This window comes from Calypte anna, chromosome 27 (genome assembly GCF_003957555.1).
Source record: "Calypte anna isolate BGI_N300 chromosome 27, bCalAnn1_v1.p, whole genome shotgun sequence".
NCBI lineage: Eukaryota > Metazoa > Chordata > Aves > Apodiformes > Trochilidae > Calypte > Calypte anna.
The window spans coordinates 150,386-167,517 of record NC_044272.1 but is presented as its reverse complement, the minus strand read 5'-3'; the positions used below and the strand labels follow the sequence as shown (position 1 = coordinate 167,517).

Genomic DNA, 17,132 nt, shown 5'->3' with positions numbered 1-17,132 from the left:
CTCCCTGTGGTACCTCTCCTCCTGTGGGGCTCCTCCTGTGGTACCGAACCAGGGCCTGCGGTACCAAACCAGCCCCAACCTCGTTTTCAGCCTTCAGGCGTGGTGGGGGAGGTCTGGCGCTGCCGGGTTCTGCTTCCAGCCTGCTGTGGGAAGGGATCCGTGGCCCCTGAGAGGAGGGCGGTGTTGGTGTGAGGGTGACAGAGCTCTGGGCAGCGCCAAATGTTGATCCCGAAGCAGCAATGAGCATTGGAGGCAGCAAACCTCGCCATGAAACCCTCTGCAGCTGGTTCTCTGGACGAGGTTTCAGGACTGGATTTCAAAGAGGTAAAAACAAGCTTGAGGCTTGATCTGAGTTGCCCTAAGTGCAGGTTCCTGACCACGCCGGCCCTGGGGCAGCCTGCACTCACAGGTTGAATACCGTGCAAAAATAATCCCGCAGACACCTGACCCAAAATCACCAGTTTTGAGAAGCTGGAAGCTTTGGCTCCAGGCTCTGCTGGTGATGTTGGCACCGTGGGTGGCACCATTTGCAGACAGAATTTGACTCAGTTGTATGAATTCAGTTCCTGCTGCCATGGAAATGGGCTGGGCTGGCTACAAATGGAGGAGGTTGTTCTAATGGTTCTACAAGAAGGCTTGGATTTCAGTTTCTTCGTTTTTATTTGTGATACTGATTCCTCTGAACTAAGCTGCTCCATCTCCATGGCAGCCAGCAGCAGAGTTACTGGGGTTCATTTTAAACTTTACAATCCTGGTGTGTGCTGTAAGGTGAAGAGTTTTCCAGCATTTTCTGTAGAATTAAAGATCCAGTGGGCTACTTAGATTTATTCGAGCCATCTGTAGCATACTCAGGATGATGCATCCAAATGATAGATAGGGGTATGTAGTTTCTACATTAAAGCAGCATCTTTTTCTCTTCTGGTACTTGTAAACACAAAGATTGGAGTCTTCACTGGCACTGACTCTCATTCTGGGTCCCACAGTGATGCATCTAGTTGTCTTCTTTCTCTTCTTTCCCACATATTTAAGGATCAAGTGCAAGAATTTGATGTTTAGGGGTTGTCTTAGGAAAGTTCACAGAGACATATGTTATAATATCTCTTTCAAAGTTAATATCCCTTCCAAAATATGTGTTAGGGTTGTAACTCTGTGTATTCTCACAAGAGCAGAGGGGTGTTCTAGTAGGCAGCTTGCAAGAAATTTTAAGTGTCTCCATTTTGCCAGATTTGTTGGAAAACTCATGAGTGTAAAGCAAGAATCACATCTCAAAGCAGGACTTCCGTGGTGTAGTTCTGAAAGGAGAGGGTACAGATCTCTAAAATCATCTTATACCAACAGAGAAAGAATTTCCTGAAAACGTAAAAACCACTGAGCTGTCTAAAAAATAAAATCTTGATGTTTGGTTCATGGAATGAAGAGCTTTTCCAGAGCTTTCCTGCATTTTGGATCAGAGCTGTCCTAACAATAGCTCTCTTTAAGGAAGGATTGTCAAGCCTAATGACTCCATTAAGGCAGGCGTGGGTTCATGCATGCTGCTGCAACCAAGTAATAACTCTCAGGAATTAAAAATCCATATGGCTCTCTCAGCTGTACTGCATTGCATGTGCAGCAGCTGCTCTCAAAAATATTGTAACAGTTATTAAAAAAGAAAAAAAAAAAGAATTAACCATGCTGTGTGGCTTGCAAAACTGCAAGTTGTTATTAAACAGAAAGAAAATGAGTGTAAAAAATGTTCAGAATCTTTGGGCTGACCATCTTTTTTTTTTTTTTTTTTTTTCCTTTTTTTTTTTCTTCTTTTTTATTGCTATTTGTTTCTAGTTGCATTTAGATGCTGTAATCATGAACAAGGCCCCCCAGGAATAGACATTACACCAGCACATGGAATATTCTGCTCTCATCCTGTTCCTGGGGAGGGGAAGCAGGCAGGGGATGAGGCCTCCAGATGTAAGTGCCTCAGGGCTGGAGTTATCAGCTCACTCTGGAAGCAGCTGCTCCCACTGGCCAATCTCTTATGGATCAGTAGAGGAGAAGTGCAGCCTGATGAACCCCACCAGGTTTTCCAGGCTGGCAGAACCATTGGGAAGGGTTAAAAACTCCCTGGAGGCTGAAGGGCATCAATCCCTTTTGGCAGCCATCCCTTTTTTCCTCCAGCCTGGCTCCCTTCTTGTGCTGTTCAGCCTTTCTCATGGTGAAGATGGGGAGGGAAAAGGGGGATTATGCCACAGATTTTCTGAGTGGCTTTGGCTAAATTCCTGTGTGTCTGCCTAACTGCTTCCCTGGCTGGAATATAGGGGTAATGTTTAATTATGTTTTGTAGAACACAAGCCTCTTAAGGCTGACTTCTTCGGTGCTTGTCATCTGAGGCTGTAATGTGAAAGGAGCTATATTTAAAGTAATTAATTTAGGATTGTGTTGCTGATGCCTTTGCTGTATTTTAGACTCTCAGTGCCAGACAAGTAATTATATTAAACTATAAGCCCTGGGCACTCTGCAGCCAGCAGGAGCTTTGTCACTGATGTTGTTTTTTATTGGTATTACATGGTAAGCCAAGGCTTGAGCCTTTATTTAAGCCTAAACTGACCTTGCATACAAATTTTGCTCAGCTCTCATGCCTCAGAGGGCAGAGAATCCACATGATCTCTTAAAGAGGGCCCTGAGCAGTACTTGTGAGTGGGCTGGGCACAAGTTGTACCAGTCATAATATATCCCATAATATCAGGTAGCTAACAGAGAATGAAGGAGGGAGCTCGAGTTCCTTCCTAGAAGGCTTTAGAATTGTCTGCAGGGTGCAGCTGAGATGCAGATAACTGGGGAGATTACTTTATAGTAACTCAGCTTCCATTGAACTTCCAGAAACATTGTGGTCTGGATCAGGATTGTGGTGTTGAATTTTCCCTGCAGGTAGTTCTGGGCTAGCCAGGAAGGTTGGAAAGAAATCATCTTGAAAAGGAAAGTCCTCTTTGACCAACAGTGAGGGCAACCTGAGCAGTCTGAGCACCAGCTCAGCCACTTCAGTTGGGATCAGAACCTGACGAACCCCTCTTCTGTCCAAGATTTACTGCTTCACAGACCAACAGAGCAAAATGTAAACTGCAAGACATCCCTCTTTATCCCACAAGCATCTCTGGTCCTGTTATTACCCTCTCCAGTCCCCTTCCTCTGCTGAGCAAGCCAGGTGACTCCAAAACCAGCCACCCAGCAGATGCTTCTCAGTACTAACTGTTCTTAACCCCCCCACTTCATCTCCAGCTTTTTTTTTTTTTTTCTTTCCCTCCTCATCCTCCCCCCATGTCCTACCAATCTCTGCTGCCTGGCACATGCTGCAGTCCCACTGGAGTGATATTGTGATGGAAATGAGGGAGGGGATGCAGGCAGAACTGCACAGATTTACAGCACTCCAAGGGTTTCCATTAAAATCCCTGACAACTCCTTATTTATGAGCAGACCAGCAGCTCCTCTTAATATCCAGGGCCTAGACCCCATTCACTTCAATAATGCTGGTTTGGAATAAATGAGCCAGAGGATGGAAACCAGTTCTGTTAGTATAATGGAGGAGGCTAATAGCTGTTTAGAGAAAACAACTGATGTAATTCTGGGACCCAATCCTCTCCCCAACACAACAATAAAGGTTGGAGTCTTCCCTGTTCCACGTTGTGATTTAATCCCCTGCAAAGAGGGTGATAAATGGCAGCGTTTGGTTTCCTGCCCTTGCAGACCCCATAAGCACTCTGCTTGTGCTAGAGATAAAGGGGCTCATTTGCTCCTCTGCAGACAGGAACAGGTCACTGGATCTCCACAGCAGAACCAAAAAAAAACCAAAAACCAACCACCCCTCTGCAGCAGTGTAAGATATTCATTCTGTGGGATTTTTCTGAGCTGTCTCACCTCAACCAAAGTCTCATTTTAGAACATTTTTTCTGCTGTTCCTTTTCTGCCTCCCTTCCCATCATTGACCTCCCAAACACAGGAACACCTCCACTTCCTGAGTGCAGGACTGATCCCTCAAATAAGGACAGGGGTGATCAAAACACTCTCTGGGTGTGCATTATGCTGCTGTAAAGAATTGCCCATTTCTTCTGTGTCTTAAAATCAAACTGACAAGTTGATTACTGAATGCAGCCACTCAGTTGCTGGCTTGCACACAGTTTTCCCCCTTTGTTCACCTGCATCTTGTCTATTTACATTCCTTTTGTCAGGAATCTTTTTATTTCCTTTCAGCTTCCCCTGGTCTCCACAGGAGCCTCATTAAGGTGAAGAGAAGCAGCAGCAGCAGGGAGAAGCAGCACTGCCAGATGGACCAAGCTCCAATCCTCACACCTCCCCCTGAACCACAGCACTATGATTTTGGAGAGGAAAGATGATCCTTTGCAGGAAGAGGAAAGAAGACATGGGCAGATGAACAGGGACCAGGAGAAGAATGGGTGGAGGAAAGAGGCTGCTCAGGTGAGGAAAGGAGCTGTGGCTGTACAATTAGTGGCTGTTGTTATCATCCTGAGAGGAGATTTCCTCTGGTTTGCATTTCACACAACACAAAACATCCCTGGGAACTGGGAAGAAACGTGCCAGGGAGAATATGCTCAAAGTCTATCTGTATGATAGGGAGAGAGAGCTCAAGGGAAGAATCAGCTTCTTGGAAAAGGAAGGCAAAGGGTCTGACAAGAATGAAGGTGAAGAAAGAGGACAGGGGAAAGGGAGAAGAGCTCTCTGAGGCTGAGCAGGTTTGCCTGGATTGAATAAAAAATGCTTCACTGCATAGGAGCTGTGATCACTCCTGGAAAGCAAACTGGGCCAATTCCTAAGCTGGACCCATCTGGTGAGCCCTGTAAAGGTTCAAAAAAATCTATATTCACTGTGATTTGATCTATATCACTGTGATTTGGCCCACAAAATACAACTTTTTCCTTGTAGATACATTTCTAATGAATGGTCATCCAGCTGCCACTTGAGCTCTGGTATAAATGGTGCCAAATCCCTACTGTCCCTTTTGAAAATTTATTTCAAGGTCCTTAGCTGATCCATATCAATGTGCTGTTGGATCTCATCCAAAGTATAACTGCACCTAATTATCAGCCATTGGAGCTACTTCTGTATTAAACCATAAAGCTGAGATAGGATTGAAGCCTCTTATGATTCCAAAGGCTAAATGCAGCTGTAACATAAATAATGCTCTAAATTACAAGCCAAATGAAAACTTGGTCAGAAAATATATGATGTAATTTGTGCTTAGAGGTAAATTGGTCCCTGGCTGCCCAGGGTAGGGGGGTATGACCTGCATCAGGCCAAAGTGTAAGGCTGGGAGCCTGAATCTGTCACCATCACAGGAAACAAACGAGATCCCTTCAAACACCTCCCAAACCCAACGTCCTGGTGAGATTTATTGCAGTCTGACCCCCTCTGCTGGTCACCCACTGGCTGCCTGCGTCCCAGCACCTCAAAAGAGGCTCGGAGGTTGGTAGAAGCAGTAGCAGGGGAGTGGAAAATGAAAGGTAAAAGGGATGGAGAGGCAATCCAGGGATGCTGACACTTGGCACTGGTCTCTCAAGGACACAGCTAGTGCTGTGACCCAGCTCCAGCCCTGGGTGACCTGGTTGGGGTTTATGTTACAAGCTGCTAAACCAGTACTAGTGCAGAGGGAAGGGGCTGGTAACTGGCACTTGGGTGAACAACCAGAGGTTTCATAACAATGACCTCTGTCTCTCCCCACCTTTGATCTGTTTCTGTCAAGATGTTAAGCAGTAGGAGGAAGAAAAATGTAATTTAGGATGAGAATGAACAGGAAAAGGTTGGGGGGGAGCATTTTCTTGAAAAACAATAGGGCTTAAAGAATGCTCAGTTGTCAAAATTGGGATGAAACTATGCAAGGGAGTGTTGAGATACACCACAGTGTCACTCACTGTGACAATAACCAATAATGCCAAAGCATGGACAATCCTGGGGTTTTTTAAAAAAACATTTTATTGTCCAGAATGAGGAGATTTTTAGCTTTTTCTCCTTGCTTTGGAGAGAAAAATATCAATACACTGGGTAACCCAGCAGAAATTCAGCTTGAGGTTTGAGATCTGCTGGAACAGATATAAACAAATGGATCCCATCCAGCTCATTTTAGTTCCACACCATCCTCTGGCCTTCCTGATACAGCCCCATGCTGTGAGAAGCCAGAAAGGATCAGCCAGCTCAATAGGTGCTTCCTGTTAAACAGGGACAGTCTGACTCCCTTAGAGACACCCTGGTTTATGCTAGAATCATAGAATCATAGAATCATATGCTAGAAGTTACTCAGAGAGGTGCTGAAGTTCTTTGTTAGAGAGGAGCTTCAGCCAGTAATTGAAAGCCTGCAAATGGCTCCCTTAAGACCCCATCAATTCCTCCAATTTATTTAAAAATGAAGAGAAGTAGACATCTTTTTTTAAGATTTTGTTTTCATATAGTTTTTATTTTTCTTGGTGGTGATCTTCTGTTAACAGGTTCTTTAAGTAATGCTTGCCAGTATAGTACAACTCAAGTCAGAAATATTCTGTTTAAATCTAGATTGATAAAGAGTGCTTGGGTGTGGAATCAAAGCAGTAAAACATACTGTTAATATTCTTAAAACTCTGTGTAAACTTCTTAGGATTTGATATATCTTTAGATATTTGATATATCTTCAGATATTCAGCAGGAAACAGAGCCTAATGCAGATGAATAATAAAACTTTACCCACTTGTGTTTGCACAGAAAAAAAAAAGAACTGTTAATCATAAATTGAAAATCCCAGAGCAGAGTAAAAAAGAAGTAACTGGATAATCTGTGCACAAAGCATTGCAACAGCCCAAGGCACTTAGTTGTGAATCACAATGTTTCAGTTTGAGAACAAGCTCTTCTTGTTAAATCAAGAAGGTTTAGAAACATAAAAAGGAATAATTCAAACTCACCATTTGCTCTGATTGAGGATGCCCAATATCTGCCTGAGAGACCAGTTATCCTCTCTGCTGCCCAGACAAAGCAGCCACTGCTTTCCTGTGGGCTCCACACCATAATAATCTGCCCTGGCTCAGAAATCCCAGGTTTTCCTCATTTTGTGATGGATGCAGCAAGCAGTGCTCATGCCTCACCCTGGGCTGAGCCGTGCTGCCTGTGCAAGGAGGACACTCTGGCTCTTCAGAAATACCTTTCTTTCACTTGCTTTGCAACTGATGGTGAAAGAAGAGATGTATTTTATTCAGACTTTTAATAATTGGTTCTGCACCTGAGGAGCTGAGCAGCACTGAAGGTGTGATCCTACAAGGTTATACCCTGTTTCTGGTCTTTGGTTAGCAATCATAGTGCTGCCTTAAGCAATAAAACCATTCTAAAATAATAGATCAGCCAAGCAGAGAAAACTGCTGTACTGCATCCCATCACTTGGGTCCCCATCTGAGTGAATGAGTACATGGCCAATCCTGTTAGAGAAGTGGCACCACAATCAACTCAATTACAAATCACAGAATTTGCAACTCATTCCACAAGTGTGTACACTTGATCCAAGGCAGAGGACTTGAGTTTGAGGACAGTTTCAGGATGAGGAAATCTGGAATTGTTTCTGTGCTGGTCGTGTGCTGTGTGGAACAGAAAGCTCAGAACGACAGTCCTGGTGTCACAGTTAGCCTTAACCTACACAGTGATTTTGGTCTATTCTATACTGCAGCCTCTGCTGCCTATTCTACTGAGCAGATAGACATTCAGAATTACTCCAGGCCGTGACAAAAAACATGGTCATCAAACACCTGCTTTTTGGACTTGTCAAAGCTCTCACTGCAGACTGGGCACTCCAGAAGATGGCTCTGCACATGGGCCTCGTACTGACTCGTTGCAATTTCTTCAGGAAATACTTCATCACACATGGGGCACTTCCTTAGAGAAGCCTGAGGTAGAAAGGAAATGCAAATAAAGCCAGTTTAAAAATGATGTTCAAAGAGAAAAAAAAAAAAAAAAAAAAGGAAGTTTTAGTAGCTAGATAGCAGCACTTTTCCACAAGTCTTTCTGACTTCCAACACTCTGAAGCTTTCAAATGTCTCCAGGCTTCTCTAAATAGCACTTGAGAGAGCTTCTGAGAGGTACTTTAAATTTCCACCCTACATAGCACATGTCTGTGTCTCAAGTATGAAGTAAGGTATTTAGCAGCTGCTTGCTGCTCGTTCTGACATTAGATGCTGCCAAGAGATGGTCTTTCTTAAGGTCAACAGTTTCCTTCCTCTTCCTGAGCACACATAACTCTTATTAATTCTATGCATTAAGCACATCTAGCTATATTTTATTGTCCACTATCTTATTAGGACTAAACCAGTAGACAGACAACTGGTTACAAGGTTTTTGTTTCAAACCACTACTCTGTCTCTAGGTCACTAATTAACATCCAGTCCTGTCCACTTTACTTACTATGTCTGCAGCTCCTGCAGCTCCTGCCCCCAGGTTTGCTTCTGCTGCTGGAAAAAAAGAAAAAGTCAATTCATGTATAACAAAATACTTAAGAATTCAACATGCTGACAAAGTAGTGATTCTTGAAACATGAGGATGTGGCTCTGGATCTGAACCTCTATACTTAGAACTATGGAAACTGGACATAAGCCACAGAACTGTCTCTCAGCTGAATAAACTAGCTAATCGTTGTCTCTCTTGGCAGCAAATGAACAGACAGCTGATCATTTAAGTCAATTCTTAAACCTAGCAACATTTGGCAGCTGCCAACTCATCTGCACACATGCAAAGCTGCACAGAGGTGCTGCTAATAATGTCCTTGCTACAGCACTCAATTTGAGAGGGAGGGCAATTTGCTGAGACTCCAACTGCCACACATTTGTGGCTGCAGACAGAATGCCAAGTAATCTCACCACAATATGGATTTCCAAACAGAAGGCCTTCTGCTCTGGGAGCTGGCATTGGAGCTTGGGCTTGTGAAGCAACAGAGAAGGGAGAAACCTCTCTGGCCTGTGAGAGATGCCTCACGAGTCCCTCATGCTTCTCCTGTAGTTTCTGCAAAGGGACAGAAGGGCAGAGTGAATTTCCAGAAGCTCAGGAGAACATTTCAGAGAAAAGCCATACTTTGCACCAACACAGATTCTTCTGTATCAGAATCAAAATTACTCTGAACTTCTTTTAGGTAGCTCAGTGCTAGTCCTGGTTGACAATATGGGAAAGGGAGCTAAAAATGGGCAAGGATCTGTCCTGTGGCCTGCTCAGAAAGGCAGACAAGATGATCACAATAGATTAATACATTGAAAAGCCAAAAGAATGTCCTGAAGTTGTGCAGAATAAGGAAGAAAAAAACTGAGCAGTCATTGCTTAGACTGGCCAGAAAAGCTCTGATCTCTCAGACAGGTAAATCCACTCATTTCAGTGTTGTCAGAATTCAGGAAACATCAGGAGGGTTTGAAAAGCCCCACGCCACTGCAGGCAAACCAGTCTGTTCTCTGGGGCAAGTTTTTGGACCCTTCCTCTTAGGCTGTACAGATGTGGCAGCAACAACTGTCAGTGTACACCCAGAGTCACTTGTAGGTGCCTGCAGACAGCCTGGCCTCAGGTGACAGTCCCCAGGCAGGCACAGTCAGTGACAGGGAGAGGGGTTGATGGAACTGAGCACCAGACTGAGAGCCTGGGGGCATCTCCAGTGCACAAGAAAGGTGAGGGAGCTGTGCCAAGTTCTCACCTGATTTTCCTCATCGGCTTCCTTCTTTTTCACCTCCAGAATCTGAAACAAACACTTCTGCTCCTCAAGGTCTTTCATCAAGTCACAGTTTTGTTGCTGTGAAGGGAGAGTGATGTTTGATAAGTCATGGGAAACTGGCAAATAAAATAATGGCAGCTCCAAGCATGGGAGCTGTCAGATACTCACTGCTCATGCTGCATCTGTTACCAACAAACAGCCCTTCTCTTGCAATGGGACTCTTCCCATGTCACAGTTTGTCACCCAGGACAGCTCCATGGCACCACTCATGCTCTTTATTTTCATGACAACAGGTGAGAGGACACATGACCTCTGAAGGGGACATACTGAGTAAAGAGGGAGGCTGAAGAAAAGGAACTCCTACAGCTGAAAAATCCACCCTGGCAGGTGAGTGATCCACGTCTGCCAGGTTTCCTGGTGCTGTGAGACTTGCCCTGATGGCAATCAGCCAGCACATCTTTAGGAATTTAAACCTGTAGCTTACTCTTGAATTAAATCAGTGAATTGGATAAGCTAGAGAGAGCACTTTAGGATCCTGCAGTCACTCTCAAAGTATCACTCTTAAGAATCCTGAACATTTGCCATCACAGCACATCCCATTTGCACATCCCATCATCTATTTTAGGCATCTAATTTTCAATGTCAGAGTAGAGCCTCCAAGAGCCTCCTGAGTAGCACAGAATCAACTTCAGGTCACTCAGGACAACAGGCTAAAGATGATCTGATGGCCTTGGGCATTGCCAAGGATGGTTTCAGCAGCAGGAAGAAATGCCCCAGCACACTGCCCTCTTTCTGTCATGGATTTCTCTAGGTTCTCATTAAGACTGAGGAACATTTGCACCTGCTCACTGCTAAGGGTGGATACCTCAGTCTCTCCACCCTGGTTTCCTGAGCACTCTGATACTCAGGGGAGACTTTACCCGTTGAGCTCTGCTCACATGTAACTGGTGATTCTCTTCCTTTAAACTTTCAAGCTGCTCTGTCTTGGCATGGTCCATACGAGACAGATTTTCCACTTCTTTCTCATAGTTTGATACTTGAGACTGGGGAGAAAGAAGCAGAAAGTGAAAAGGGAACAGCTCTGAATGAGGAGCAGAGGATTTCTCTTGCTGCAGAAAGCAAAGCTCCAGAACCCATGGCTGCTTAGTATTTTTTTTTCTGCAAACATTTTTTCCTTTGTAGGAAAAGAGCAGTTACATGGGGATACTGGGAACTGAGGTGTTCACCAGAACACACTATTCACTCACATGTTCTCAGAGGAGCTGAGTTTCAACATGACACTGGGAGAGAACAAAGAGAAAACCAGAGCCTGCAGCCAGATGGTCAGCACATCCTGCTCTTGCCCACACCTCAGACCTAACAACCAAGCTATTTTCAGTCTACCTTCTCCCTTTCACATACCTCCTAGCTCAAAGTCTTCTTTTTCACCCAAGTACTGAGCATAATTTTAGAATGTTTTTCTGCCTGGATCTGTAGCTAGCAGGAGGTAAACATCAGTCTGAATTTGGTCAACTTCATGCACATGCAAAGGGGATGTTTTTAGGGAATAAGATCCTCTCAGTTTCTCTTAGCACATCCCTCTCTACCCTTCCTTCAAGCACAGAGCTTTCTTGAGGTTTCCTGGAGGACAAATCACATCAAAGCTTTACATTTTCCTAAAGAACCCATGTAATCAAAAAAGAAGCTCAGGCACCATGCATTTCCCCATGATTGCTCAGCTCCCTGCCAGAGGCAAAGTGAAGCAAAAGGGCAGCTGTATGTTTGCTACCTGCAGCTGGTCCATGTGATCCAGGACTGTTTTCATTCTGGTTTCCAGGTATTCCTTGTCAGAGGTCATGTTCTGAATTTGCTCTTTGAGTCTGTTCAGAATAAATCAAAACACACCACACTTTCACAGATGGAAATTGAATCCATAAGGGCAGGGTGCTTACAGGAAGCCCTGGTTTGAGATGGGCTGGAAATACACTTACTGGTGCAGTTCTGCCTCTCTGCAGTCCCCCAGCTCCTTTAGATGTTTATTTTCCTTTTTCAGGGAATTCAGCTCCTGCTCCAGTTTCTCTGTGTTGCTCCTTAGGGACTCCAATTTTTTCTGCAGCTCCTGAAAACCACAGTGAGGTTGATAAGAGGTAAAATGAGACTCAAGCAATAGTCCTGCTCTGCACTAGAACTGCAAGGTCCCTCAAACACACCACCTCCAGACACCCCCTCTGAAGGAGGGAAGTCTCTCGTTTGCATCCTGACTGCTCCTTCAGACCCCATTTTTTTGTATTAAGCCCCATGCAAAATTGAAAGTGGGAAAGATAATAACAAAGTGATTTCAGGCCAGCCCTCTGAGGCCCTCTGAGCCCCTGACTCCTGGGTCTCTTGTTCATCATAATTTTTCTTATCACAGTGGAGATGTTGCACTATTTGGCAAAGGATCAAACAGATAATATGGGGAAAAAACTCTTAAATTTTCTCCTGGAATCACACAGTGAAACAAAATCTGACTCAGTCTCTTTTCATCTTTCTGAATGAAAGCTTTGACTTAATATATGGAGGGTTTTTTTTTTTTCACCTGTTTGTTCTTGATCTCCTCCTGCAGATCCATGTTCTGTTTCTGCAGACTTGCACAACTTGCTTTCAGCTCCTCATTTTCTTCACGTAAATTTTTGTTTTGTATTTCAATTTCTTCCACTTCTCCCTGGAGAACAAAGGACCAAGTTCTTTGTTCATATCAGGAGGACTCAAAAGATGCATTCTGAATAACACAGGGCAAGGACAGATGAGCTCTGCAAAAACACTCTGAACCTCCCTGAGCTTTCACTCCTAGCACAGACCAAGCTGCTGCTCCAGTGCCTCCTGTGTCACCAGAAATGAGCAGAGGTTTGAGGCTTTTTGTTAAATCAGGACATGGGTACAGTCATGAACAAAAGGGCTGCACACAAGGCACTGCAAAACAAACGTGCTTGGCTTCACAGCTCCTCAGTTACTGTCCACCTGCTTGCTCTGACTCCCCCCTAATGGGAGGCTGATTCCATGGAAATGACATTTCCACTTAAAAGATATTGAAAATTCTCTGAAACACCGTGGATTAAGTCACTCCCTGTTAAAAAGAGCCCACAACTGAAGTGATAAACTGCAGGTAGAGAAATAAAAGACTGCCCAGATGTGTGTGACAGACCAGTAGCAAAGCCCAGAACAGAATCCAAGTCTGCTGAATTCCAGCTTGGAATCCGATTTCCCAGATCACTCCATGTTAGCAGTGAGCACAGGCCAATAAAAACAGAGGCAGGAAAAAAAGCAGGAGGGGAAGAGAGGAGAGGAGAGATACCTGTGTGGTAACCACCAGGATATCATCCTCAGTCTCTGCTCTGAACTGGAAGGGCACACTGGCTCCCCGGACCAACCCATCCTGGTCAACGTAGCAGAACTGGTAGTACTCATCATCTTTGGGTAGGTAGTAAGCTTCAGAGAAATACAACCAGCCCATCAGAGGCAGCTCCTAATTAATTATTCAAGTCTCTTAACCTCAGAAAACTGAGACATCCTGCTTGAGTGTCGTTCCTGCACCCTTAGCAAATCCTTGTGCCAGCAAGAAGAACACAAACAAGATCAGTCAGGGCAGTAGAATCCAGCACATTCAAAATTCTGATTTATTATGGGATTCAACCTGTCTCCCAAAGCAGGGTCTGACAGGTACTCTGTAATTCCAACTGTTTTCTTAATGTTTATTAGCAGCTAATTAAGCTAATGACTCCCAGCAAAGTAGAAATGCACATATATCCCAAGTCACTTGAGCTCCAGACTCACCCTTGAACTGGATCTGCTGCTGCACAGTGGTGTCACTGGGGATGTCACTGGGCAGAGGAGCCCACATGAAGGTGTAATATTCCCGGGTTGTTTTCCAGCCCACCTGAAAGAGCAGGATTTTTTTAATGGCACCATACAATTTGTGATTGTTGTTACTGGGAGGATTTTTGCATTCCTTTCCTGACTTTTCTAAGAGTTGCAGCTTATGCATGAAAGGATAATCAGAGATGAGCCTTGAAGCTCATCAGGTCACAGCAGATCTGGCACTTGGCTCCTCACCACACAAAAATGTCTCATTACACAAGGTTATTACTGAAAAAAAAAGAAAACCCCAACCCAGTTTTATCAAAGCCCAAGTTGTTTGCTTCTGCCTGCTGTTGCTGCTTTCTGAAGCTTGACCCATCTGGTTTCACAGCATCCACTTACCCTGAAGATGCCCACCCAGTCCTTCCCACGAGGCAAGATGTTCTGTGTCAGGGTGTAGTAACAGGTTATGTCTCCTCCAGGAACATAAAACTTCTCCACGTTGTTAAAGACAACCTGGGAGAAGTGGCAGCTCTCTAAGAGGAGAGCAGATGTGGGAGGCTCGTTTGAGTTCTCATCCATTCTGGAAGTCTATGAGAGGAAAGAACAAGGGGATTATCTCATCCATCTTCAGATGCTGCCAACACAGTGGTGCCTGTGAAGGGGAGGAAGATGAACAGCTTGGGACTGAGGGAGCTGTGAGGTCCAAAACCTCCTGGGCAGACACCAAGGTTTCTCAACAAGACCCACGAGCTCAGTGGGGTCCAGGCTGCTTCTAGGACCCACTGCACCCTGCAGATCCTCCTCAGGTACAAGACACTTCCATCTGACTGCTGCTACCTCAGTGCCTGGTGCCCCGAGGCTGCCAGTGGGTCCAAGCCGCCTCCCTCCTGCATGGGAAGAACCCCAGGAACCAGACCTGTCTGAGCCAGGGGTGCTTTGCATGCCTGCTGCTGGGATCCCCTGCTTGGAGACCCTGCTGGAACACCAGCTGTCCCCATGTGCAGCCTCACATCCTGATTTTCACTTCTGGATTTGACAATCCAGGCACATCCCCACCATATGGAACTAACTGGGGGTGCATCAGCTTTCCTGCAACCTGGAGACCCAGGTGTTGCTTGGGAAGAACAGAGGTTTGGCTGCATCCATGAAATGCTCCAGCAGCAGCACAGGACACAGCCAGCAGCCTCCTGGGCAAGGAGCTCCAAGATCTGTGCAGTCCCAGCACACTCCCTGGCACACTCCCCCTCCCCAGCCTGGCTCTGAGGAGACAAGGACCCACTCGTGGTGGTGAGCAGCAAACTCAGCAGCCTCCTCCCTTCCTGCATTCCCATCCGAGGCAAGGAGCCAACCTCCAAACCTTTCATCTTCAGCTTCCTGGCTCCAAAGGAAGAGAGGTACCTGGCTGAATTCTGCTCCCATGGCAGAGCACAGGCAGAGGAGGTGCTGGGCAGGCAGATCTTCCTGGCTCTGTGTCCTCAGCACTGTGTCACGGGGCTGTTATAGCCTCACTACTCGTGACTGCCACACAGAAGCTGCAGCTGATTCCCAGTATTGAAATGGATCTGTAGCATGACAGCAGAGTCAACAAACAGCACCAGAGCTCCTGCAGGAGTTACCCCTCCAGAACACCCGAGTGCCACGCTGCTGCAGATCACCCCAACAAAGATCTGGAGTGGGGGTGTTGATCCAAACTGCATCCAAGCTGCCAGGAGGGGAGGCAGGGCTGGAACCTGAGCCCCCAATCCCCCTCAGTGCATCTCCCAGGCAGTGGGGCTGCAGCCCTGGCAGTCTGCCACGGGGCAGATGACTGCTGAGGAACTTCGTGCCAATCCCAGACACTTCCATCCCAGGAATGCCAGGCAGGACATGGCACTGACAGCAGCCTCAGAACTGAGGGAAAGTTCATCATGAGCAAACCATCCTGCTGGAGCATCTCAGGACAGCTCCAAACCAGAAGTTTTCCATGGAAATGGACTCCCTGGAAACCTTTGTGTTTTGTTTTTTTTTTAATCTTCTGTGGTGGCTTTTTTTTGTTTTGTTTTTTTTTCTTGTGCTCTGATTTCTGGAAAACAGGCAGAGGTGTTGAGATGGGGATAGCAGAGAATGGAAGGGCAGGAAAGAGCAGCAGTGACTGCCCTGACACCAGCTGCCTTGGGAAGAAGGAGAATTCCTCCTGCTGGGACCAGGAAGCAGAGCAGGCTGCAGAACTGGGTGCAGATGTTCAGGACACACCAGACACAGGAGGCTGCAGAACTGGGTGCAGATGTTCAGGACACACCAGGTGGTGGTGGCTCCACTCTGAGTGAGCTCAGTGGTAATTCATCAAAGCTCCAGAATTTACCTGGCTGATGTCAACCTGCCCTACCCTGAGGTGATCTGGAACACCAAGAACCTCTCCACAGCCACCAGAGAGGAAGGAAAAGAGAAAACAAATCTAAGTACAGCACCTTAATCACCTTAATCACCTTAATCACTGCAATGAGCACAACACCTTAATCACTGTGCAGCCTCAGGACTGGGCATGAGCCCTCACTGTCAGAGGGGTCCAGTTAACTTGTAAAGGGAATGGAGTCAGCACATGGATGGAGCACAACGTGTCCTGCTGCCCCGGGAAAAAAGAATAAATAAAAATGTGGGTTTTGGCGAAAATATTTTTGATCTTGGAGGAGATGAGCCGGTGCAGAGCATGGTGATGGCAGAGTCTGCAGCTCCCTCCCAGGAAAAGGCACCGGGAAGCAGAGGGGGGAAGAGATTTTATTCCCGTTTGGGTTTTTGTTGCCGTGGGGCAGCAGCGAGGGCAGAGGCGGCCCGAGGGGGGTTAATGATGATGATAATAATAATAATAATAATAATAATAATAATAATAATAATAACGGGAATGACCACGGGGCGGTCCCGGGTACCGGGCTGTCGGGAGACCCCCACCCCGCAGCTCTTCCTCCGGTGCCCGCAGCCCCCCCTCTCTCCGGGCCCTTTCCTTTCTCTGTCACCGTCGGATGTTTCATTCCCGAGGCCAGAGCACCCCGGAGGGGGAAGGGAAACGTGATTCCCCTTCCCGAGACACCGAGCTCCCGCCGCGCGTGGACACCGGGACAGCCCGAGCCACGGGGGAAGGGACCCGGTTCCGGTTCCCCTTGGATCCCGGTACCGAGAGTCCCAGCCCAGGGTGTTTCCCCCCCTCAGGTCCAGGCATCCCCAGCTCCATCTCTGGGAACCGAAAGTGAAAGTCCCGCCCCGCACCCGCACCCGCCCCGCACCCGCTCCCTCCTGGGCCTCCCGCACGGCACCCGGGGGTGGGGGGGAAGTGCAGGAACCGGGGGATGGGGGAGATCCGGACCGCCCCCACCTCACTCACCGAGAGGAAACCCCCAGGGCTGCGAGGAGGAACCGGAGAACGAGGAGGAGGCGGAAACCCAGGAAAAGGCGGAGGAGAGCCGGGAAAAGGCGGAGCCCCCGCCCGGACACCTCCCCCTGGGCGGGGGTACTGCTGGAGCATCCGCCCACACCTCTCCCGGTACCGCCCCGGGGTGGGCGGGCAGCCCGGGGACACCGGTACCGGCGGGACCAGATCTCCGTGTTCACCCCGCGGGATCCAGCGGTGCCGGTAACGGGACCCGAACCCCCGGGGCGGCGG

General features: G+C 46.9%; 1 protein-coding gene and 1 long non-coding RNA gene across 6 annotated transcripts; one reads left to right on the top strand and one right to left on the bottom strand.

The window, feature by feature from the left end:
- Positions 1–65: 65 nt before the first annotated feature.
- LOC115599789 lies at positions 66–10,528 on the top strand. Its single transcript, XR_003988607.1, has 3 exons — positions 66–324; positions 4,219–4,443; positions 9,973–10,528. It is a non-coding gene; the product is annotated as an uncharacterized LOC115599789 (long non-coding RNA).
- Positions 6,402–16,966, bottom strand: CALCOCO2 (calcium binding and coiled-coil domain 2). Of its 5 annotated transcripts, none has more exons than XM_030465905.1 (12): positions 16,854–16,966; positions 13,898–14,086; positions 13,472–13,574; positions 12,993–13,126; positions 12,237–12,362; positions 11,650–11,777; positions 11,448–11,538; positions 10,618–10,722; positions 9,662–9,757; positions 8,847–8,988; positions 8,395–8,441; positions 6,402–7,880 (listed from the first exon to the last, which is right to left on the bottom strand). In XM_030465905.1, the coding sequence occupies exons 2-12, from the start codon at positions 14,075–14,077 to the stop codon at positions 7,704–7,706; spliced, it is 1,329 nt and encodes a 442-aa protein (XP_030321765.1). In that variant the 5' UTR covers positions 14,078–14,086; positions 16,854–16,966; the 3' UTR covers positions 6,402–7,703. The 5 variants fall into 5 exon arrangements, with proteins under 5 accessions (XP_030321765.1, XP_030321766.1, XP_030321770.1 ...); XM_030465906.1 differs by having other exon boundaries at positions 8,395–8,438; XM_030465910.1 differs by having other exon boundaries at positions 13,898–14,150; positions 16,854–16,916.
- Positions 16,967–17,132: the final 166 nt, after the last annotated feature.